Genomic DNA, 19675 nt, shown 5'->3' with positions numbered 1-19675 from the left:
TGTACAAAATAAATAAATTTAAAGCTACTTAATAAATAAAAATATATATATACACACACACACACACTTCAACGATCTAACCATAAGACTTGTTTGTATATACTTCAAGATCGTATACCCCAAAAATCGCAAAAAACAAACATTCAGAGATCTAGTAACGGGACAAAACTTTTCGATAGTTATAAATGAAAAATCACGATTTAACGGTTATTTTAACTCCGATTTTGATGATTTTTTTTACAGCTACACTCCTTGACCCTATATGAATACAATGACTGAATTTCTTCAATTTAAAACATTTGCACTAGTGGATACCACAAAATCTTATGTTATATTTAACGAAAGTATAAATAAACTCTTAATTGTTAGTGAATATATTGTTTTGATGGCATATGCATTCTATGAAACTAGTTTCAACGATCCAACCGTCAAACTTGTTTTTTTATACTTCGAGATCATATACGCCAAAAATCGGAAAAAATAAACATTCATAGATCAAGTAACGGGACAAAACTTTTCGACGGTTATAAATGAAAAATCATGATTTAGCGGTTATTTTAACTCCGATTTTGATGATTTTTTACAGCTACACTCCTTGACCCTATATGAATACAATGGCTGAATTTGATCTTCAATTTAAAATATTTACACTAGTGGATACCACAAAATCTTATGTTATATTTAACGAAAATATAAATAAACTCTTAATTGTTAGTGAATATATTGTTTTGATGGCATACACATTCTATGAAACTAGTTTCAACGATCCAACCGTCAAACTTGTTTGTTTATACTTTGAGATCATATACGCCAAAAATCAGAAAAAATAAACATTCATTGATCAAGTAACGGGACAAAACTTTTCGATGGTTATAAATGAAAAATCATGATTTAATGGTTATTTTAACTCCGATTTTGATGATTTTTTACAACTACACTCCTTGACCCTATATGAATACAATGATTGAATTTGATCTTCAATTTAAAATATTTACACTAGTGGATACCACAAAATCTTATGTTATATTTAACGAAAGTATAAATAAACTCTTAATTGTTAGTGAATATATTGTTTTGATGGCATATGCATTCAAAAAAACTAGTTTCAACGATCCAACCGTCAAACTTGTTTGTTTATACTTTGAGATCATATACGCCAAAAATCGGAAAAAATAAACATTCAGAGATCAAGTAAGGGGATAAAACTTTTCGACGGTTATAATGAAAAATCAAGATTTAACGGTTATTTTAACTCCGATGTTGATGATTTTTTTACTGCTACACTCCTTGACCCGATATGAATACAATGAAATAATTCGATCGTCAATTTAAAATATATATTTTCTAACAAAAACCGAATCCGAACAACAAGAATATATTTTTCTAATAAAAATCCGATCCGATCTAAAATAATAAATTTAAAGTTACTTAATAAATATATATACCGTTTAATTTCTTAAGTGTTATGCATACAAAATAAAAAAACAAAAATAAATTGGTTTAGGTGACAAAATGTTTGGATTACGTCATGGAAAAATTTTTAAAAAATAATTTTTATATTTTATTTATTTTTATAAGGACTTTGCGCGACGAAGTTTACTTTTCGTCGCGCAAAGTCACTTTGAGCCACGAATTATTTTTCGTCGCGCAAAAGTTGGTAGCGCAAGACTTTGAGTGACGAAGTTTCAAGTTTCGTCGCGCAAAGTGACTTTGAGCGACGAATAGTTTTTCGTCGCGCAAAATTTGGTCGCGCAAGGGGTTTTTTTTTTACTAGTGTGGGGTATATATTTTGAGCTTGCCCTTTGTTTACATGTAACATGTATTATGCTGTTGTTTAGGCTTCAATGATTGATTGTTGCCTCCCATATTATAACTTCGGTCTCACTTTACCTCATTTAACATCACCTAACACCCATGAACTTTATCTTTGTATCCTTTAAATTTACTTTATTTGAGCATAATTATATTACTCAATTAGTACTAGGTAGCTACCCTGAAATTAATTAATTATACTTTATTGAGATTATATTTCTGTCCCCGTTTATTGGGGATTCTTAAAATATGAAGGATACTTTGCGGGGTTCACTAAGTTTTCTATTCCAATCAACCAAAGTGTCAATTTGATTTTGATTTTGATTTTTAAAGAAAAACAATAATTGTATTCATATAAATTATAGGCACAAAAACCATAAGACGCAAGTATCAGTACAAATACCCCAAAAGGTTAATACAAGGAAGGATGGAATGGAAACAATGCAATTCATGTCGTACCTCACGACCAATTCCTTCTCAAATATTGTCAGAATTCATCACGGGTGCAAAGCATTACCATCCTAGCAGAAATTAAGCAAGAAATGCACACAAATTTCAAGCATTCTTGTCTGTCACTGTTAACATATTTTAAATCCAAAAAACTTTCACTAAAAGCAACTCCAGCGCAAGGAGTTTGGCCCGGGCAACAGGCCCCTTGCAGCCCAAGTGTCCCTCCAGCGCAGCCAAAGCAGCCCGGGCAAGCTGCGGGTCCCACGAGCCCGGGCAGGCCCAAGGGAGAAAATCGACTGGGCTCGAGCCCGAGTTAGGTGACGTCAGCGCTGACGTCACCACACGCAGGCTCCAACGGTAACCTGCCACGTGTCAACACCGGGTGGCTCCGATTGGTTTTTTTTCCAGAAATCCTACAGTTCTCATTTTTTTGGCCAAAAAAATTTTAAAAAAATCCTAAAAAATCCGAAAAAATTCTGAAATTTTTTTAAAAAAAATACCAAAAAAGTATGTATTTTTTCCCTATAAATACCTAACCATTTTATCTACTTTCAACACCAAATCTTCATACAATTTCTTCTCCATACAATATTTTCTACTCTCCACTCACATTATTCATTTTCCACACCAAATCTCCATACAAACTCATCTCCTTCCAATATTTTTTACTCTCTACTCATATTTTCCACTTTCCACACCAATTCCATACAAACTCTTCTCCTTCCAATATTTTTTACTATCCACTCACATTTTTGTACTACTTTCCATTTGTAGAAAATAAACAAATGGCATCTTCTGTTGAAATCGGAGGCTCGTGGTCAACCCAGGAAGATATTGCATTGTGCGAGTCTTGGGTGAACGTTAGTCATGACCCTATCACGGGCAATGAGATGAAGTTCCATCATATGTGGAGCAAAATTCATGGAGAATTTTGTCAAAGATCGGGTTCCATTCGGACCGAAATGGCTTTGTCTAGTAGATGGAAAATTCTAAACAAAGAGTTAGGGAAATGGAGAAATGCCTTGACAAAAGCAAAGGAGAACATTCGGAGCGGTGCGAATCTTTCCGATGAGGTAAAATATTTTTAATTGCCATTTTAATCAATTTAATGTAACTTTTTTTTTATTGCATATTCTATTTTTTTTTGTTGCACAATGTTTATTTTATTTTTGCATTTCCTAATTGGCTTTATTTATTTACATAATCAATTTTATTCTTGCATTTCAAAATAGTTTATAATTTCATGCATAATCTTTATTTTTGTTTTTGCATTTTCAATTTGTCTATATTTATTTACATAATCAATTTTATTCTTGCATTTCAAAATAGTTTATAATTTCTTGCATTGTATATTTTTTTAATGCACTTCCAATTATTTATTTTGAATAGATCATACAAGCACAAATGTGGTTCGGTGCCACGGGGCAAGGGAAAAAAAGTTTTGTGCATTTCCAATGTTGGGAAATTGTCAAAGATTGTTCCAGATTCAAAATTATTCCTACCGCACCCCCGGTTGTGTTGCATGAGACGCCGCCCCACGAATCGCCATCAACCGATTCGCCATTAGACTCCCCAATGGAAACGGAGTCACCACTCCCACGTCCGCCGAGACCTATTGGGAGAAAGGCGGCAAAGGCCAAGAGAGGGGCCACTTCAAACATTGATTGTGTTCAAATATTCGAGCAAATAGCTAAGAACAACTCTCTAAGATTGGAGAGAGACTTGAGGAGAGATGAAGCCGACAAGGCACGATTGGAAGCCTTTGCAATTGAAAAGCAACATGCAAAAGAAAAAGACGACGATGAAAGAGAGATGAAAATCATGGCCATGGATACGAGCCATATGTCTCCTGAAACAAAGGCCTATTGGAAGCATAAACGAAGGGATGTGATGAGAAGAAAACTTTTCCATGACGACGGTCCTAGCAATACGGATTGGCTAAATGATGAAAACCATTAGATTGTATTGTTGTATTTTTTTTATAATTGTTGTATTTTTTTTAAATTGTTGTATTATCCTTTAATTTGTTGTATTGTTTCTTTTTTATTCAATCAAAAAAGCATTCTATAATTGGACTATTTATTAAAAACATTTGAGCATTCCTCACAAAGATTAATTAAAAACAAACCTTCATTTATTGCAAACAACACACAAAACAAACCATACATAAAAACATAATAATAAAAAAGACCTCGCAATTATTCCACAAAACACAACACACAAAAACAAAGCATAATTAAAAACAAAGCATAATTCCAAACAAAGCACGAATCTAGCCTTCATCCATTGTGATTGCCTTTCATCTGCCACAAGTGCTCGATCAAGTCAACTTGACGTCTTTCGTGAACATATGAAGATTGCATTTCTTGATAACGATCAATCATGGGGTTGTTGAATCGACCATCCCGAACTAACGGTTCGGGCTCCATTGGTAGTCCATTTGGTCCCATCGGCCTTTCATATATTCTTGTCAACGCCATGTTCATGGGATCAGGTTCAAACACCTCTGGAGCATCGTAGTCATACTCATCCTCCACAATCATGTTGTGGAGGATGATGCAAGTCATCATAATACTCCTCAGCACCTCCTCGTCTAGCATCCGAGTAGCACCCCTGATAATTGCCCAACGAGCTTGCAAGATACCGAAACACCTTTCCACGTCTTTCCTGTAACCTTCTTGAAAGGAAGCAAAGCTTTTTTCCTTCTCGGATTGGGGATTCGGAATTGTTTTCACGAATGTCGTCCACCTAGGATAAATTCCGTCGGCAAGGTAGTATGCACCAGAGTATACGGTATTGTTGATTTGGTATGTGACCTGAGGGGAATGACCTCGCAATACCTCGTCGAACCCCGGGGATTGACCAAGGACATTGAGGTCATTCTGAGATCCGGCAACCCCAAAAAAGGCATGCCAAACCCAAGTGTCGAATGAAGCTACGGCCTCCAAAATGATACTTTTTTGGCCCTTCCGATTCCCATAGTCTCCTTGCCACGCAGTAGGACAATTCTTCCATTGCCAATGCATGCAATCGATGCTTCCGATCATTCCTGGGAAACCTCGAGCCTCGCCTTTTTGTAGAAGCCTTTGCAGGTCCCTCGGAGTGGGTTTGTGAAGGTACTCCCTCGTGTACAAATTTTCCACTGCATCACAGAATCTCACCAAGCACTCTAGGATAGTAGATTTTCCCATCCTTGTAATCTCATCCACCTGCTCTGCAGATGCCCCATAAGCAAGCATCTGCAAAGCAGCTGTAAGTTTTTGCTCCGAGATAAGACCCAAAACTCCAACAGCATCATGCTTTTGAATGAAGTATGTGTCGTAATTACAAATATCATGCATGATTTTTTGGAACAAATGTGGCTGCATTCTATATATCTCTCGAAACTTATGAGCAGGATATAACGAATTTGGGATAAAGTAATCCTCCAAGAGATTCTTACCCCGAGACTCTCTGCGTCTGTCCACATTCGGGGAACGACGACGATGGTGTTGGCTTGATTGATTCATCATACACACCGCCGCTACTTCAAGCATTTCCTCCTCTTCTTCATCTTGCTCCCGATCTTCTTCCTCACGTCTACGCTGGATTTCTTCCCATTCTTTCTGTTGCCTCTCCAACACCCTCCTGAAGTTTGACATTGAGAGTATAATGGGAAATTGTAAAATATGAGAAATGAAGGAATATATCAGAGATGGTGTGAGAGGAGTGGTGTTGATGGTGTAGTTATATAGAGGGATTCAGAAGATAGAGATGACACGTGGCACAATTTTAGAGGGTGAAAATCTTATCTCAAATCTGAGATCACTATTTGTAAAAAAATATCTGAAAATCTTATCAGACATGGGACACGTGGCACAATTTTAGAGGGTGAAAATCTTATCTGAAATATGAGATTATAATTTTTTTAAAATATCTGAAAATCTTATCTGACATGGGACACGTGGCACAATTTTAGAGGGTGAAAATTTTATCGGAAATCTGAGATTATAATTTTTATTAATGAATATCCGAAAATTTTATCTAGAATAAGACACGTGGCAACCGAGATTCACATCCGAAAATCTTATCCGAAAATTTAATTACAAAAGATTATCAAAATTAATGATTTAAAGTATTAAAAAAATAGGAAATAAAGTACAATGAATAGTAATTGCCCTAGACTTTGCCCTCATGGGTGGAATCACAAATGGCAAGGCTGACACTATTCACGTGAATAGTGGCAGCCCTTGCTTGCCCTTACCTTAGACTTTGCCCTCATGGGTGGAGTTGCTCTAATATATTACAAAGCGAAACAGAAATTTGTTAAAGTAGAAGAGCTAATTAGAAAGAGTGGACAAGGAATCCACAATCTGAAGGGAAAAGAGAAAATACAATAAAAGACCACTCAAAAAAAGGTAAGAGAGAAAGCTCTAAATTCGGAAAATCTAGTCTCACTTGGCAGCTGCTAACAAATCCAGCGTCAAATGTTCCAGAAAACTGCCAACAATCTCAAACTTGGTGCTCAAAAACTCAAAACACCCCTTTGGAATAGCCCAACGAACTTTCATCTCCCTAAACAATTTCCACCATAATTTCAAATTACAAGGTCCAAACTAACGTTTGTTACAAGCTCCTTTTTCGGAAATTAAAAGATGAAGTTTTATTGCACTTTCGACCAAAAGAAGTTCAAATTGCACAGAGCAGGAAATACAAAATGCTTAGGATAGACATATGGTACCTTCAAGCTGTAACCCTATGGTGATCTATCCTCAAGCGAAACAAAGCTCAGAACAAGGTCCCATGCCTCCGAAATCATTAAAGGTAGTCCATCAACCTCAACCCTCACAAGGCCAGTTCTTGCGAGAGTGTAAGCCTGCATTGAATGATCATCATAATTTAACCCCAAGACTTGCCCTTCCCCGGTAAATTTCAATATTGAAGTGCCAAAAGAACCAACTGGGTCTTTAAACTCATGCTCTTTAGTCCAAGATTCCTTCATCACCCAAACACTGATATCGCCATTCAAGTTAAGAATTACAGAGAGCCAACCATTTAATACTCCGAGCTTAAAATAAGTTTTATCCAGATCATAAAAAGGAGGCGGTAGTGGTAACTCTTGGAACTGCTCTGTTTCAACGTGAAAGGCACATACCAAACGCCGAGAGCTGTCCCCACGAGTGCGACCAATCCAATGAAGAAAACCATTGTGATAAATCCCATGACAAGGAGTTATGCTACTAAAAGAGTAGGCAGGGTGCCCAATGTTTCTCCAAATCCCAGAGCCAACAGTCAAAACCATTACTTGTTTAGGCACTATCCGAACTAGTTTATAAACACGACTGACGGGACCGAACCCAAAACCATAACAGTCTCCAAGTGTACCAAGCTCTGAAGGTGTTGGAATAGAAAAAAGCTCACCAGTAACTGTTAGAGTTCATTGTATTTTGCAGTTTTGTAATGTGTTTTGGGAAGAAGAGAGAAAACACAGAGAAAATGTGAGAGAGAACGTTGCTGCTCTTGTAACTTCTTGATTGATTTCAATTGTATTACACTCTACATGTATGTAAGTGTGTGTGAGAGAGAATCTAATTCTCTAACAGATTTACAAAGCATATTCAATCCTAGCCTTAGATTCTAGCATCCTATGAGATGAATCCATTTGTCATAATCTAATGCTTAGATCCTAGACTAGCTAAGAGATCACTTGGACTATGATCCAAGGGCTCAAATTACATTAAGACAGAAAAGAAAAAAATTTAGAAAAAGGAAACTAAAGTTCATAGACTGTAACATAAAACGACTGAGTAGCTTTTGTACCAAGGCATTCAGCTCCAATGCATTCAGCTCAAATGCTTTCAGCTCAAAGGGTTTAGACATCAACACTCCCTTCTAACCCTTTAGCTGATTTCACACCAAGTAAGTCTCTTAGATACACAAATCGATCCTTGGACAAAGCCTTGGTAAGAATGTCAGCAATCTGGTCTTCTGTTTTGCAGTAGATTAGTTCAATCTCCTTCGCTTGAATAGCTTCACGAATGAAGTGAAACTTTCTACTGATATGTCTGGTTTTCTGGTGGAAAACTGGATTCTTAGCCATTGCTATGGCAGAGGTGTTATCACACAAGATTGGTGTACCTTCCACTTGCTCTTCACCAAAGTCTTCAAGAACAAACCTTAGCCACTTAGCCTGTGATGTTGCTTCAGCAGCACTGACGTATTCTGCTTCTGCAGTAGACAAAGCTACTGTATTTTGCTTAATGGATGCCCATGAGAACATACCAGATCCAAGTGTAAATGCATAGCCTGAGGTGCTTCTTCTATCATCTTCACTTCCTGCCCAGTCACTGTCACAATACCCTATCAAAGTGGCTGACTTCCCTTTTATGAACTCAATTCCAAAATCCAGTGTGCCTTGGATGTACCTCAAGACCCTCTTGGCTGTTCCCATGTGTTTTCTAGTAGGATTATGCATGAACCTAGCAAGCAAGCTAGAAGCAAACATAATGTCTGGTCTTGTAGCTGTCAAGTAGAGCAGACTACCAACAATCTGTCTATACTCATTCTCATTTGCTGCCTCACTCCCATCTTCCTTGCACAGCCTCTCACTTGCAACTAGTGGAGTCACCACAGATTTGCAGTCCTTTAGACCAAACTTTTCAATTACTTTCATTGCATATTTCTTCTGATGAAGAAATGTGTGCTTATTGGTCTGCACAACTCCCATGCCAAGAAAATGATAGAGCAGGCCGAGATCAGTCATCTCATAGTGCTTCATCATGTCATTTTTGAATTCTTCAAGCAATTTCCCACAACTTCCAGTATAAACAATATCATCCACATAAAGTGAAACAATAAGAATACCTGAAGTGTCACTTGTTTTGACATAAAGTGTTGCCTCACTAGGACTTTTCTTGAATCCTGCCCTGTTGAAATATGAATCTATCTCATCATACCAGGCTCTTGGAGCCTGTTTTAGTCCATACAAAGCTTTGTTCAGCTTGTACACCCTGATTTCTTCATTGTCTTTAACAAACCCTTGTGGCTGCTCCACATAACCTTCTTCTTTTAACACTCCATTTAGAAATGCAGACTTGACATCCAATTGGTACAAATTCCATTCCTTCTGTGCAGCAAGAGCAATCAAGGTCCTAATGGTGTCCAACCTTGCTACAGGAGCAAATGTTTCATTGTAGTCTATTCCAGGTTTCTGTGAGTAGCCCTTTGCCACTAATCTAGCCTTGTTCTTCTGCACAGATCCATCTAGATTTAGTTTCGTCTTGTAGACCCATTTGACACCAATGATTGGTTTACCAAATGGTCTGTCCACTAGTGTCCATGTGTTATTTTTTTTCAATCATCTCCAGTTCAGCCTTCATTGCATTTCTCCATGACTCATCAAGGTTTGCATCTTCAAAGCTTCCAGGTTCAACAATGCAAATGTTGCACTGAGCCATGATTTCATTTACACTTCTCCATTTCTTTGGTGTGTGGTCAATGGCTTGTGAGCTTCCACTTATTCTCTCCTCTTGCAGGATAGTGTTTTCACCCATTTGAGTTGATGCATCCAAGTCTTGACTTGGTTCATCTTGCACTGTGGTTCCTGCATCCATTTGCAGTGGTGTGTCCAAGTCTAGACTTGGTTCACAGTTCTGATTTTCTGCAGGCATAGAAACTGTTATTTCTCCCTTTTGTTCATTTTCCCACTTCCATAAACCATCCTCATCAAAGTGCACATCTCTGGACAGAATTACCTTCCTAGAGCTTGGATCAAATATCCTGTAACCTTTTTCACACAGGCCATAGCCTACAAGAATACATTTGTGACTGTTCTCCTCAAGTTTGTGCCTTAGTGCTGAAGGAATTAGCACATGGCATGGTGATCCAAAGATTTTTAAGTGAGCAATTCCTGGTTTTCTCCCAGTGTAGGCTTCAAAAGGTGTTACTTTGTTTAGAGCCTTAGTAGGACATCTATTTAATAGATAAACTGCAGTGTTTACAGCCTCTGCCCAAAATTCATAGGGAATACTCTTTTCATGCAACATGGACTTTGCCATTTCAACTACTGTCCTATTCTTTCTTTCTGCTACTCCATTCTGCTGAGGGGAGTATGCCACTGTTAATTGCCTTTGAATGCCAACCTCTGCACAGAAACTGTTGAATTCACTTGACAGAAATTCCCCACCCCTGTCACTTCTCAAGCCTTTTATCTTATACCCACTCTGCAGCTCTGTCATGGCTTTGAATTTTCTAAAACACTCCAATGCACTTGACTTGTTTCTTATAAAATACACCCATGACATTCTAGTGCAGTCATCAGTGAATAGCAGGAAGTATTTATTTCCTGATATTGAGTCTGTTTTCATTGGTCCACAGATATCTGTGTGAACCAATTCCAAAGGATGTGATGCTCTCCAAGTAGATTCCAAAGGGAAAGAATCTCTGTGCTGCTTTCCTAACATGCAGCCTTCACAAACCACAGAGACTTGCTCCAAATGAGGCAGGCCATGAACCATGCCCTGATTTTCAAGCAGTTTCAAACTTCTCTCATTTAAGTGTCCTAGCCTTTTATGCCATGTCTGCAGGCAGTGAGAAACACTTGCTCTTAAAGCCAACTCACTTGCAGGCATCATTGTAAGTGGAAAACATCTGTTATTGGTCATTTGAACCCTCACAATCAGATTTCCTAGTGACTGATCATCACACACATTCACCATATTCCCTCCAAACACAAGATAATAACCATGCTCCATCATTTGCCCAACACTAAGTAGATTTTCTTCCAGACCAGGTACAAGCATTACTTCTTGTATGTGCTTCTTTCCCAGCTTGGTTTTGATCACCAGAGTTCCTTTTCTTGCCACTGGAACTACCTCTCCAGTTCCCATCTTGACTTTAGAATTCAAATTCCTTTGAATATCCACTAAGAGCCCCTCATTTCCTGTCATGTGGTTACTACAACCACTATCAATGTACCATGAGTGATTCTTTTTCACATCTGTTGCAGCATTGCACATGTAGAACAAAGTACCTGTTTCCTCCACCTGATTTGCATAGTTCACCTTATGTGCATTTTTATTTCCATTGCACTCTCGGATCATATGCCCAAATTTTCCACATCCATGGCATTTAGGCTTGCCTTCAAACCAGCACTTGCCATAATGCAGCTTATCACAATGTTTACAGGCAATTTTGTTACCTTCACTTGTTTTCCAGTTTTTCTGAGATTTTTGGTCTCCAGAAAAACTGCCACTCTTTGGATTCTTCTCCTCAATATTCAGACTAGCAAAGGCCCTTTCTGTAGAGTTTTCATTATGGCGATCCAATCTGAGCTCAAAGCTCTTCAAGGAGGCAACCACCTCTTGCACTTCCAAAATTTCTAGATCCTTAGAATGTTCAATAACAGAACAAATAGGATCATAGGATTTTGGCAGACTAAACAGCAGTTTCTGCACAATCCTCTCCCTGGATAATTCCTCTCCATAACTTTTCATGTGATTTAAGATATCAAACAATCTAGCAAGATACACAGATAGAGATTCACTGTCTTTCATGCGAGTATATTCAAACTCTCTACGCAATCCTTGCAGTTTTACATTTCGTACCTGCTTATCTCCTCTGAATTCCAGCTTCAGAATGTCCCAAGCTCCCTTTGAGGTCTCCTCATTCACTATTCTGGGGAAGAGTTGATCTGAGACAGCACTTTGGATTAATCCAAGTGCTCGAGCATCCTTCATCAGAAGCTGAGCCATTGTAGACTTCTCAGCACTCAGCATCCTTAGTCTCTTCTATCTCTTTTTCTTTCTTTGAATCTGGATCATTGCAGCCATGTTCAACCAGATCCCATAGTCCATGAGATTTCAGTATTGTTTTCATCCGAATGCTCCAGAATTCATAGTTTTCTCCGTTGAACACAGGTGTGCGAAGCTCAGAGGTGCTAGATCCTGCCATGTGAGACATTGGATTCAAGAAATCTCAGCTGCACAGTCGAAGGAAGCTCAAAACCAGCTCAAAAATCAAATCCTTCTCCTTGTTCACAGGTTTACTCCCAGCTCAAATGATCAAACCTGGCTCTGAGGCCATGTTAGAGTTCATTGTATTTTGCAGTTTTGTAATGTGTTTTGGGAAGAAGAGAGAAAACACAGAGAAAATGTGAGAGAGAACGTTGCTGCTCTTGTAACTTCTTGATTGATTTCAATTGTATTACACTCTACATGTATGCAAGTGTGTGTGAGAGAGAATCTAATTCTCTAACAGATTTACAAAGCATATTCAATCCTAGCCTTAGGTTCTAGCATCCTATGAGATGAATCCATTTGTCATAATCTAATGCTTAGTTCCTAGACTAGCTAAGAGATCACTTGGACTATGATCCAAGGGCTCAAATTACATTAAGACAGAAAAGAAAAAAATTTAGAAAAAGGAAACTAAAGTTCATAGACTGTAACATAAAACGACTGAGTAGCTTCTGTACCAAGGCATTTAGCTCCAATGCATTCAGCTCAAATGCTTTTAGCTCAAATGCTTTCAGCTCAAAGGGTTTAGACATCAACAGTAACGGGATTGAATATGTGAAGATGATGTCTCGAGTAGTGACAGAGGAAGCCATTGCACGAGCCTACCATGGTAGTTCTAGTTCGGAGACTTATTTCACTGCAAAGCTTCAAGGCGACGACGTGTGGGTTCTAGGTCCCGTCGAGGTCGACCAAGAAGTGGCCCCACTGCCAGCGGAAGCCAGTAACCAAGAGGCAAGCGGGTGTTCGTGAAAATAGTTCTCTGGTGAATTCAGGGTCTGAGAGACAACGACGCCAAGACTTGCACGCACGCTTGCATTGGATGAGAGTTTTTGTTGGGATTTTGCAGAAAATCTCCAGTATTATGTGGTCTGGCAATTGCAGAATGTAGGGTCTCTGATCATGCTCTTCCTTTTCATCGTCGTCTTCTTGTTTTGGGGTTCTGCTTCTGTTGGTTGCTGGGTGGCGGAAGCATTGTATAATTCTCTTCATATTTTTTCCCACTCAACACCTTGACAAGCCAAACAGAGAATGCGGAAGGTGGTACAAGTACCCCTTCGTCTTTTTTTGGTTTGTAAATTCATCTACTTACTCTTCTTTGGTCAATAATTCATCTATTTACTAAAAATAAAATAAAAAGAAACAAATTTTATTTACAAGAATGTTAACTTCCTTCACATCTGCCTTTTTTTATTCCTCATTTTATGCCATATGCGTGGCATAAAGTGAAAGGAAAATACAGAAAGGGGAAGACACGATTGAGGAAGCAGGAAGCTCGTGGGAGCTTTTATACTTTTTCTGATAGGAAGTGGATGGGGGTAGCGCTGGGCTAGCTCCAATTTGCCTTCCGAACGGCACTCCTTCCTCTGATAGGAAAGTGGGTACCGAAGTGGTCCCCATATGTCTAGGGGATAGTGGGTCGATGGTTTTTATCTCGAGTTCCCACAGACGGCGCCAAACTGTTGATGCGAAAAAGTGGTTTGACACGTGGCTCGCCCAACTTAGTGATATTATGTCTTCGGAAGGGAGTTAGTCTTCGGAAGATCAAGTTCCTGCAAAAGGACACGTTCGGTAAGACCTTGGGATACCGGTGTGGTACCGGCCGAAGGCTCTCCGATGCTTAAGTAAGTACGGATTTAGTAAATATCAGATTACAGATCAAGCGGTAGCGTACCGTTGGTTTCTCCTCCCTTCCTTTTGGGGATAGGGGTCTCCTTATATAGGCCTTGGGAGGCGTGCACTATGCTCATATTTCCGATGTGGGACTGTAGAAGCGGATTGTGAGCATGACACGTGTCCAGGTGCAAAAGAGTCAAAATGTATGGCTTCGGTAGGGAACATGCCGAAGGGTTTATTGTGATAAATATCGATTCAGTCCACGTGTTTGGCAGTCATAGGTCGTTTATTTCCTGTATAAACAATTTACAAGAATGTTAACTTCCTTCACATCTTGCCTTTTTTTATTCCTCATTTTATGCCATATGCGTGGCATAAAGTGAAAGGAAAATACAGAAAGGGGAAGACAAGATTGAGGAGGAAGCAGGAAGCTCGTGGGAGCTTTTATACTTTTTCTCTTTCTATTTTTCATGTAGAAATAAAAATATAATAACATTTAATATTAACTACAAATAGCATGGTGCTACATTTTTTTTTCTTCCCTACCAAAAAACATCATGTATTAAGGGTGAAACTCGGTGTACTACAATGTATTTGAATGAGGTAAAATAACTCGGGATTTTCACAAAAGGCGGGATTTAGAGCATGGAAAAGGGAAAGTTCAACGTTTGGAAAAATCAACTCAGGATTTGCCAAATTACACGCAGAAAATACCAGATTGTTGAAGACAAAAAAATGTTGTTACTTCTAATTAAATTCTAATTCTCTTATGAGTATCTAAACATGTGAAATTGTAATTTCTGTAATTTCTTACATTCCACATACATGACATCCAAACACTGAAATGTGTAACTTACGGAATTTTAAATGATGTAATTGGAAATCCCATCATTTACAGTTTCTATGGAAATTAGAATTACTTCATCCAACACACTGTCAAGGTACTAAAAAGAAAATTACCCTATTAAATAATTCATAAGAAATTGGGTATTTTTATAAAAGAAAAGGAATCTGAAAAAAAATGAAAAAAAAAAAGAAGGAAAAGGAAACACGGTTGAAGTTGAAAACCTTACCCAACCACACCGGGGTCTACAAAAAAGACCCATGACAGCCCTGGAAATGGCTTCGAGGTCCTTGGTTTGCCCTTGGTAACCATGGGAGACAACCCCATGGGAGCAATTGCTCCAAAACACTACACTAGTGGGTCCCTAAACCCTCACACTACTCTTAATTAGTCTATTAGATTACAATATTCCCTAATTAATGATAATATCCCCAAAATAAGACAATATCCAAAATTAGTGATATTATCTTTAATTGGTGATTATATTCTCAAATAAAGATAATATCCCTATTTTTTGTCTTAATTAATTGGCCAAATAAATGGGCCCAATTAATGACCTAAGTGATATTCTTCTTATCCACGTGACGCCTTGTGATTGGAAGCCGGAACATTTGCTCACATACCATGAATTTTCTCTTAATCTTTAATGGATATTTTTTACACACAGAGAGTTCATGGGTGTTAGGTGAGGCAAAATGGGATAAAGTGAGACTAAACTTATATAATATTGGGAGGGTAGGGGGGAGAATCATTAGTTAGTTAAGCCTAAAAAACATAAAACTAAAGTAGTTTAAAATTGAAGTTCAATAAAACACATGCTTCATATGAATAACTACCACTCTCCTTCGCCTACACCCAGGCTATGATGGATGATTAGAAAAAGTATATATATATATATATATATAAATGGGCCAATTATTTAGGCATGGTCTTTTCCTGTTGATCTTGTTAACTCTATCCAGGTATCTATGCATGGTTTTGGTCCTCCTTTTCTAGAAATTTTAAGTATATGAGGGGGATAGCAATACTACAAACAGCTTAGGACGTTCTAGATAGAGATTTGGTGATGAATATTCTTAAGGCTAATTATAGGATGTAAGCTTGAACTATAATGCAGCTTGGTATAAAAATAGTTAGTGATTGGTTGGATAGTTTGATGGTGTTGTGCCTTCCCAATCGGACTATAAATTGGCCTAAACTCAAAATGGAATTGCATCATCCTTCCAAAGAAAAAAGAGAGAAGAAAATTAACAAAGTGGAAGGAAAATCAAAATGGCTCTGAAATTAAGATTCTTGGCAATGCTTTTGTTCTTATTGTTAGCATCTACAGCTAAAGCTAATCCTAGTGTGTTTGATGTGACAAGTGCAACATACGGTGCAAAGCCTGGCTCTGATGTCACAAAGGCCTTGGCCAAGGCTTGGAGTGATGCATGTGCATCGCCATCGGCCAGTAAAGTTGTTGTTCCGAGGGGGACATACAAGTTAAAAGAAGCAACTTTTAGAGGCCCCTGTAAGGCTCCTATTGAGATGCAAGTTCGAGGCACATTGCAGGCTCCAGTAAATGCTGGCCAATTCACAAGACCGGATACTTGGGTTGGTTTTCAGTACATTGACAAGCTCACCTTATCAGGTGGTGGGACTTTTGATGGCCAAGGAGCACTTGTTTGGGGTCAAAATGACTGCCACAAAAACAAAAATTGCAAACCGATGCCCATTAATCTGAGGTTCGAATTCATCACCAATTCCAGAGTTCAGGACATAACTTCACTTAATAGCAAAAATTTCCACATGCATGTTTTCGGATGCAAGTACACTACATTTCAACATCTTACCATCATAGCACCTGAAGAGAGCAGAAACACAGATGGAATCCATATCGGGGCTTCGACTGGTGTCAACATTACTCATGCAAAGATTAGAACTGGGGATGATTGTGTTTCTATTGGTGATGACTCCCACCAAATCACAGTGACTGATGTTACTTGTGGGCCAGGCCATGGCATAAGCATTGGAAGCCTTGGAAGATATAAGGAAGAAAAGGCTGTGACTGGGATCATAGTTAAGAATTGCACCCTGACTAATACGCAGAACGGTGTGAGAATCAAAACATGGCCAGATTCTCCTTCTAGCAGTACTGCCTCAGATATACACTATGAGAATATTATCATGGTTAATGTCAGTAACCCTATCCTTATAGACCAATTGTATTGCCCATATACTCGGTGTGACCAAAAGCCTCCGTCAAAAGTTAAGATCAATAATGTCAGCTTCAAGAACATTAAGGGCTCATCTTTCACTCCACTTGCAGTCAAGCTTGTATGTAGCAGGGGCCTACCGTGTGAGAATGTGAAGTTGACTGACATTGATCTCACCTACGGTGGAGACCAAGGCCCTCTTACCTCTCTGTGTTCTAATGTCAAGCCCACAATTACTGGCATGAAAAAGGCTCTTGCTTGTGCTACATCGTCCTTGGCACCTCTTCCTTTATCCAAGAAGTAGAAAGTACTAATTAATGTTCTCTATACATAAATTGATGTGTTCTACTTTGCCTTTGTGCTACATGTTCTCTCCTTTGTATCAAGATAAATAAATAAATATCATGTAGACCATGTACAAAGGAGAGAAGCATTAATCCGGAGCAATTAACATGGAATAAAGCATCAATTCATATGATGTCAAAAAGATAACGCGTACAAGGACAGAGAATTAACATACTACAATCAGAAAACCAGAAATGTACAATCTTCTCAATATTCAAGTAAGCATGCACAAGAAACTACCATTACTAGAGACTAAGAATCCACATATGAATTATATCTCAAATAGAAGTAACAGGAATGGCATTACAGATTCTCTGGGTTTCAAATCCCAAACTCAACCAACCAGAAACGAAGCACAGAAACAAAGCAGCCGTGGCGAACAACAATACCATGCTTAACCAAGAAACAGATACAAAATCCCTGACCACAGACGGAGAAACGATACAAGAGAACCACACCACACTTGAATACTTGATAGTTAATACAGAAACCAGATAATGGAAATATAGCAATATTACATACATGATACAACACTGGGATTTCAGTTGGGTAAAAAATTACAACATCTTAGATTCTTAACATTGGGATTTCTAAGCAGCTCGAATTTATTTATTTATTTTTCTATTGAAGGCGAGAGAGCTCTCCATTGATGTTGATTTGGTTCGTTGTTTGGATTATAATTCAATTTGCTGTTATGTCATTTTTGGGTTGTATGTTTGCTATACTAATCAATATATATATTCTAAGAATTTTTTGTGCTGCAGTTGGCTAATTAGTGGGCATGGCAAATTGGCAAATCAAATGACCTTGTTGAATTCTTTCTGTGATTAGTTGGGGAACTATGTATATAGGTAGTCAGTTCTTTCTAAGGGTTTTACTACTACAAATAAGCAAAAAGACGACTGTAAATCACCGTCGTGTATTGAGTTTTTCAGTGGTCGTGGAATCCACCGTCATCTTTTCCCTCATAAACCACGACGCTAAATCACCGTCGTTGTTAAAATATAAAACGTCATCAACAAATAAAAAACGACGTCTTTATTCTACAAAAAGAACGAAAAAAGCAGTCGGGGATGAGAATAGGCGACAAACTCTCGAAAAAAACCGTCGTTAGAAAGGAAAAATATGACACATATTAACAGAACAAGGCCGCAAAATAGACATACAACGACGAAAATTAAAATAATACGCCGTTAAATATAATTTTCACGACAACAAAAAATATGACGTCTTTAAGAAAATTAGAAGACGACGTTATTGATTCCTACTACGTCGCATATATAAAAACAGCCGTCGTATAATACATTTTCCACTTCGATTTTTCTATAAAACATGACGTGGAAATAGTTGTCAGTGTCATTGTTTACGACGTATGTATTTATATATTAGGCGTTGAAAAAAACAAACAACGTCGGTTACGAATATATGAGAGTCGTATTACAAAATTTATACGTCCTATTTTCAGAAACAACAACGACGATAAATTAGACGTTGTTAAATAAAACAACGTCGAAAAAAAATAAAAACAGACGTGTTTAGTCTGCATAAGTTTTAAAAAATAGTCGAGGATGAGAATAGACGACCAACACAAACAAATCACCGTCGTTAAAAAGGAAAAATATGACATATTAGAAGAAAAAGGCCGCAAGATAGGCATACAACGACGATATTTAAAACATTACGCCGTTAAATATAATTTTCACGACGTTATTGAAAACTACTCTGTCTCTTATTGAAAACTACTACGTCTTTAAATACATGAGAAGACGACGTTATTGAAAACTACTACGTCTCTTATTTACAAACGACCGTCGTGAAATAAGTTTTCCACTTCGATTTTTCTAAAAAAGATGACGTAGATATAGCTGTCAGTGTCATTATTTACGACGTATGTATTTATGTTGTTGACGTTGAAATGCGAAACAACGTCGGTGGCATTTATATAGTCGACGTTGTATTTATATGTATTCAGTACTCACGACGTACTTATTAATGTAGACGACGTTGAACTTCTAAACAACGTCAATATTTACGACGCATTTAATAAACCACGTCGGTTCTAAATTAATGTTCAGATATTTAATCTCATTTTTAGACGTCGGTATTATGGGATTGGAGTCGTGTTATTTTGGATTACATGGCTGTTCTTAATCCTTCCCCGACGTGATATCCTGGATAATTGCTTCACAATAGCGTCGTGGTTCTTCATTGTTACGTTGCTTTAAGACGTCGGTAAATATGCTGAATAAATGGTTAACCATAACGTCGTGTTTTATTTGAACAGACGTTGTTTTTTATGCAGAATATAATGATGTAATCTGGATCCAGTATTTTTTGCACTGATTGTTTTGTGGCCAAAACCTGTATAATGAAAGTGAAGAAATCACATTACAATATATTATAAAATGAATGTCATACAC

At 37.9% G+C, this 19675-nt stretch overlaps 2 protein-coding genes across 2 annotated transcripts; one reads left to right on the top strand and one right to left on the bottom strand.

Moving 5' to 3' along the window:
* Positions 1–6997: 6997 nt before the first annotated feature.
* Positions 6998–7543, bottom strand: LOC117614610 (F-box/kelch-repeat protein At3g06240-like). Its single transcript, XM_034343483.1, has one exon. The coding sequence runs from the start codon at positions 7541–7543 to the stop codon at positions 6998–7000; it is 546 nt and encodes a 181-aa protein (XP_034199374.1).
* An 8444-nt stretch (positions 7544–15987) lies between these two features.
* On the top strand, positions 15988–17214 carry LOC117614593 (exopolygalacturonase-like). Its single transcript, XM_034343462.1, has one exon. The coding sequence runs from the start codon at positions 15988–15990 to the stop codon at positions 17212–17214; it is 1227 nt and encodes a 408-aa protein (XP_034199353.1).
* Positions 17215–19675: the final 2461 nt, after the last annotated feature.

The sequence above is a fragment of the Prunus dulcis genome, chromosome 1, assembly GCF_902201215.1.
Source record: "Prunus dulcis chromosome 1, ALMONDv2, whole genome shotgun sequence".
In the NCBI taxonomy this organism is placed as follows: domain Eukaryota; kingdom Viridiplantae; phylum Streptophyta; class Magnoliopsida; order Rosales; family Rosaceae; genus Prunus; species Prunus dulcis.
The sequence above is the reverse complement of the archived record's forward strand: the minus strand, read 5'-3'. Positions and strand labels throughout refer to the sequence as shown.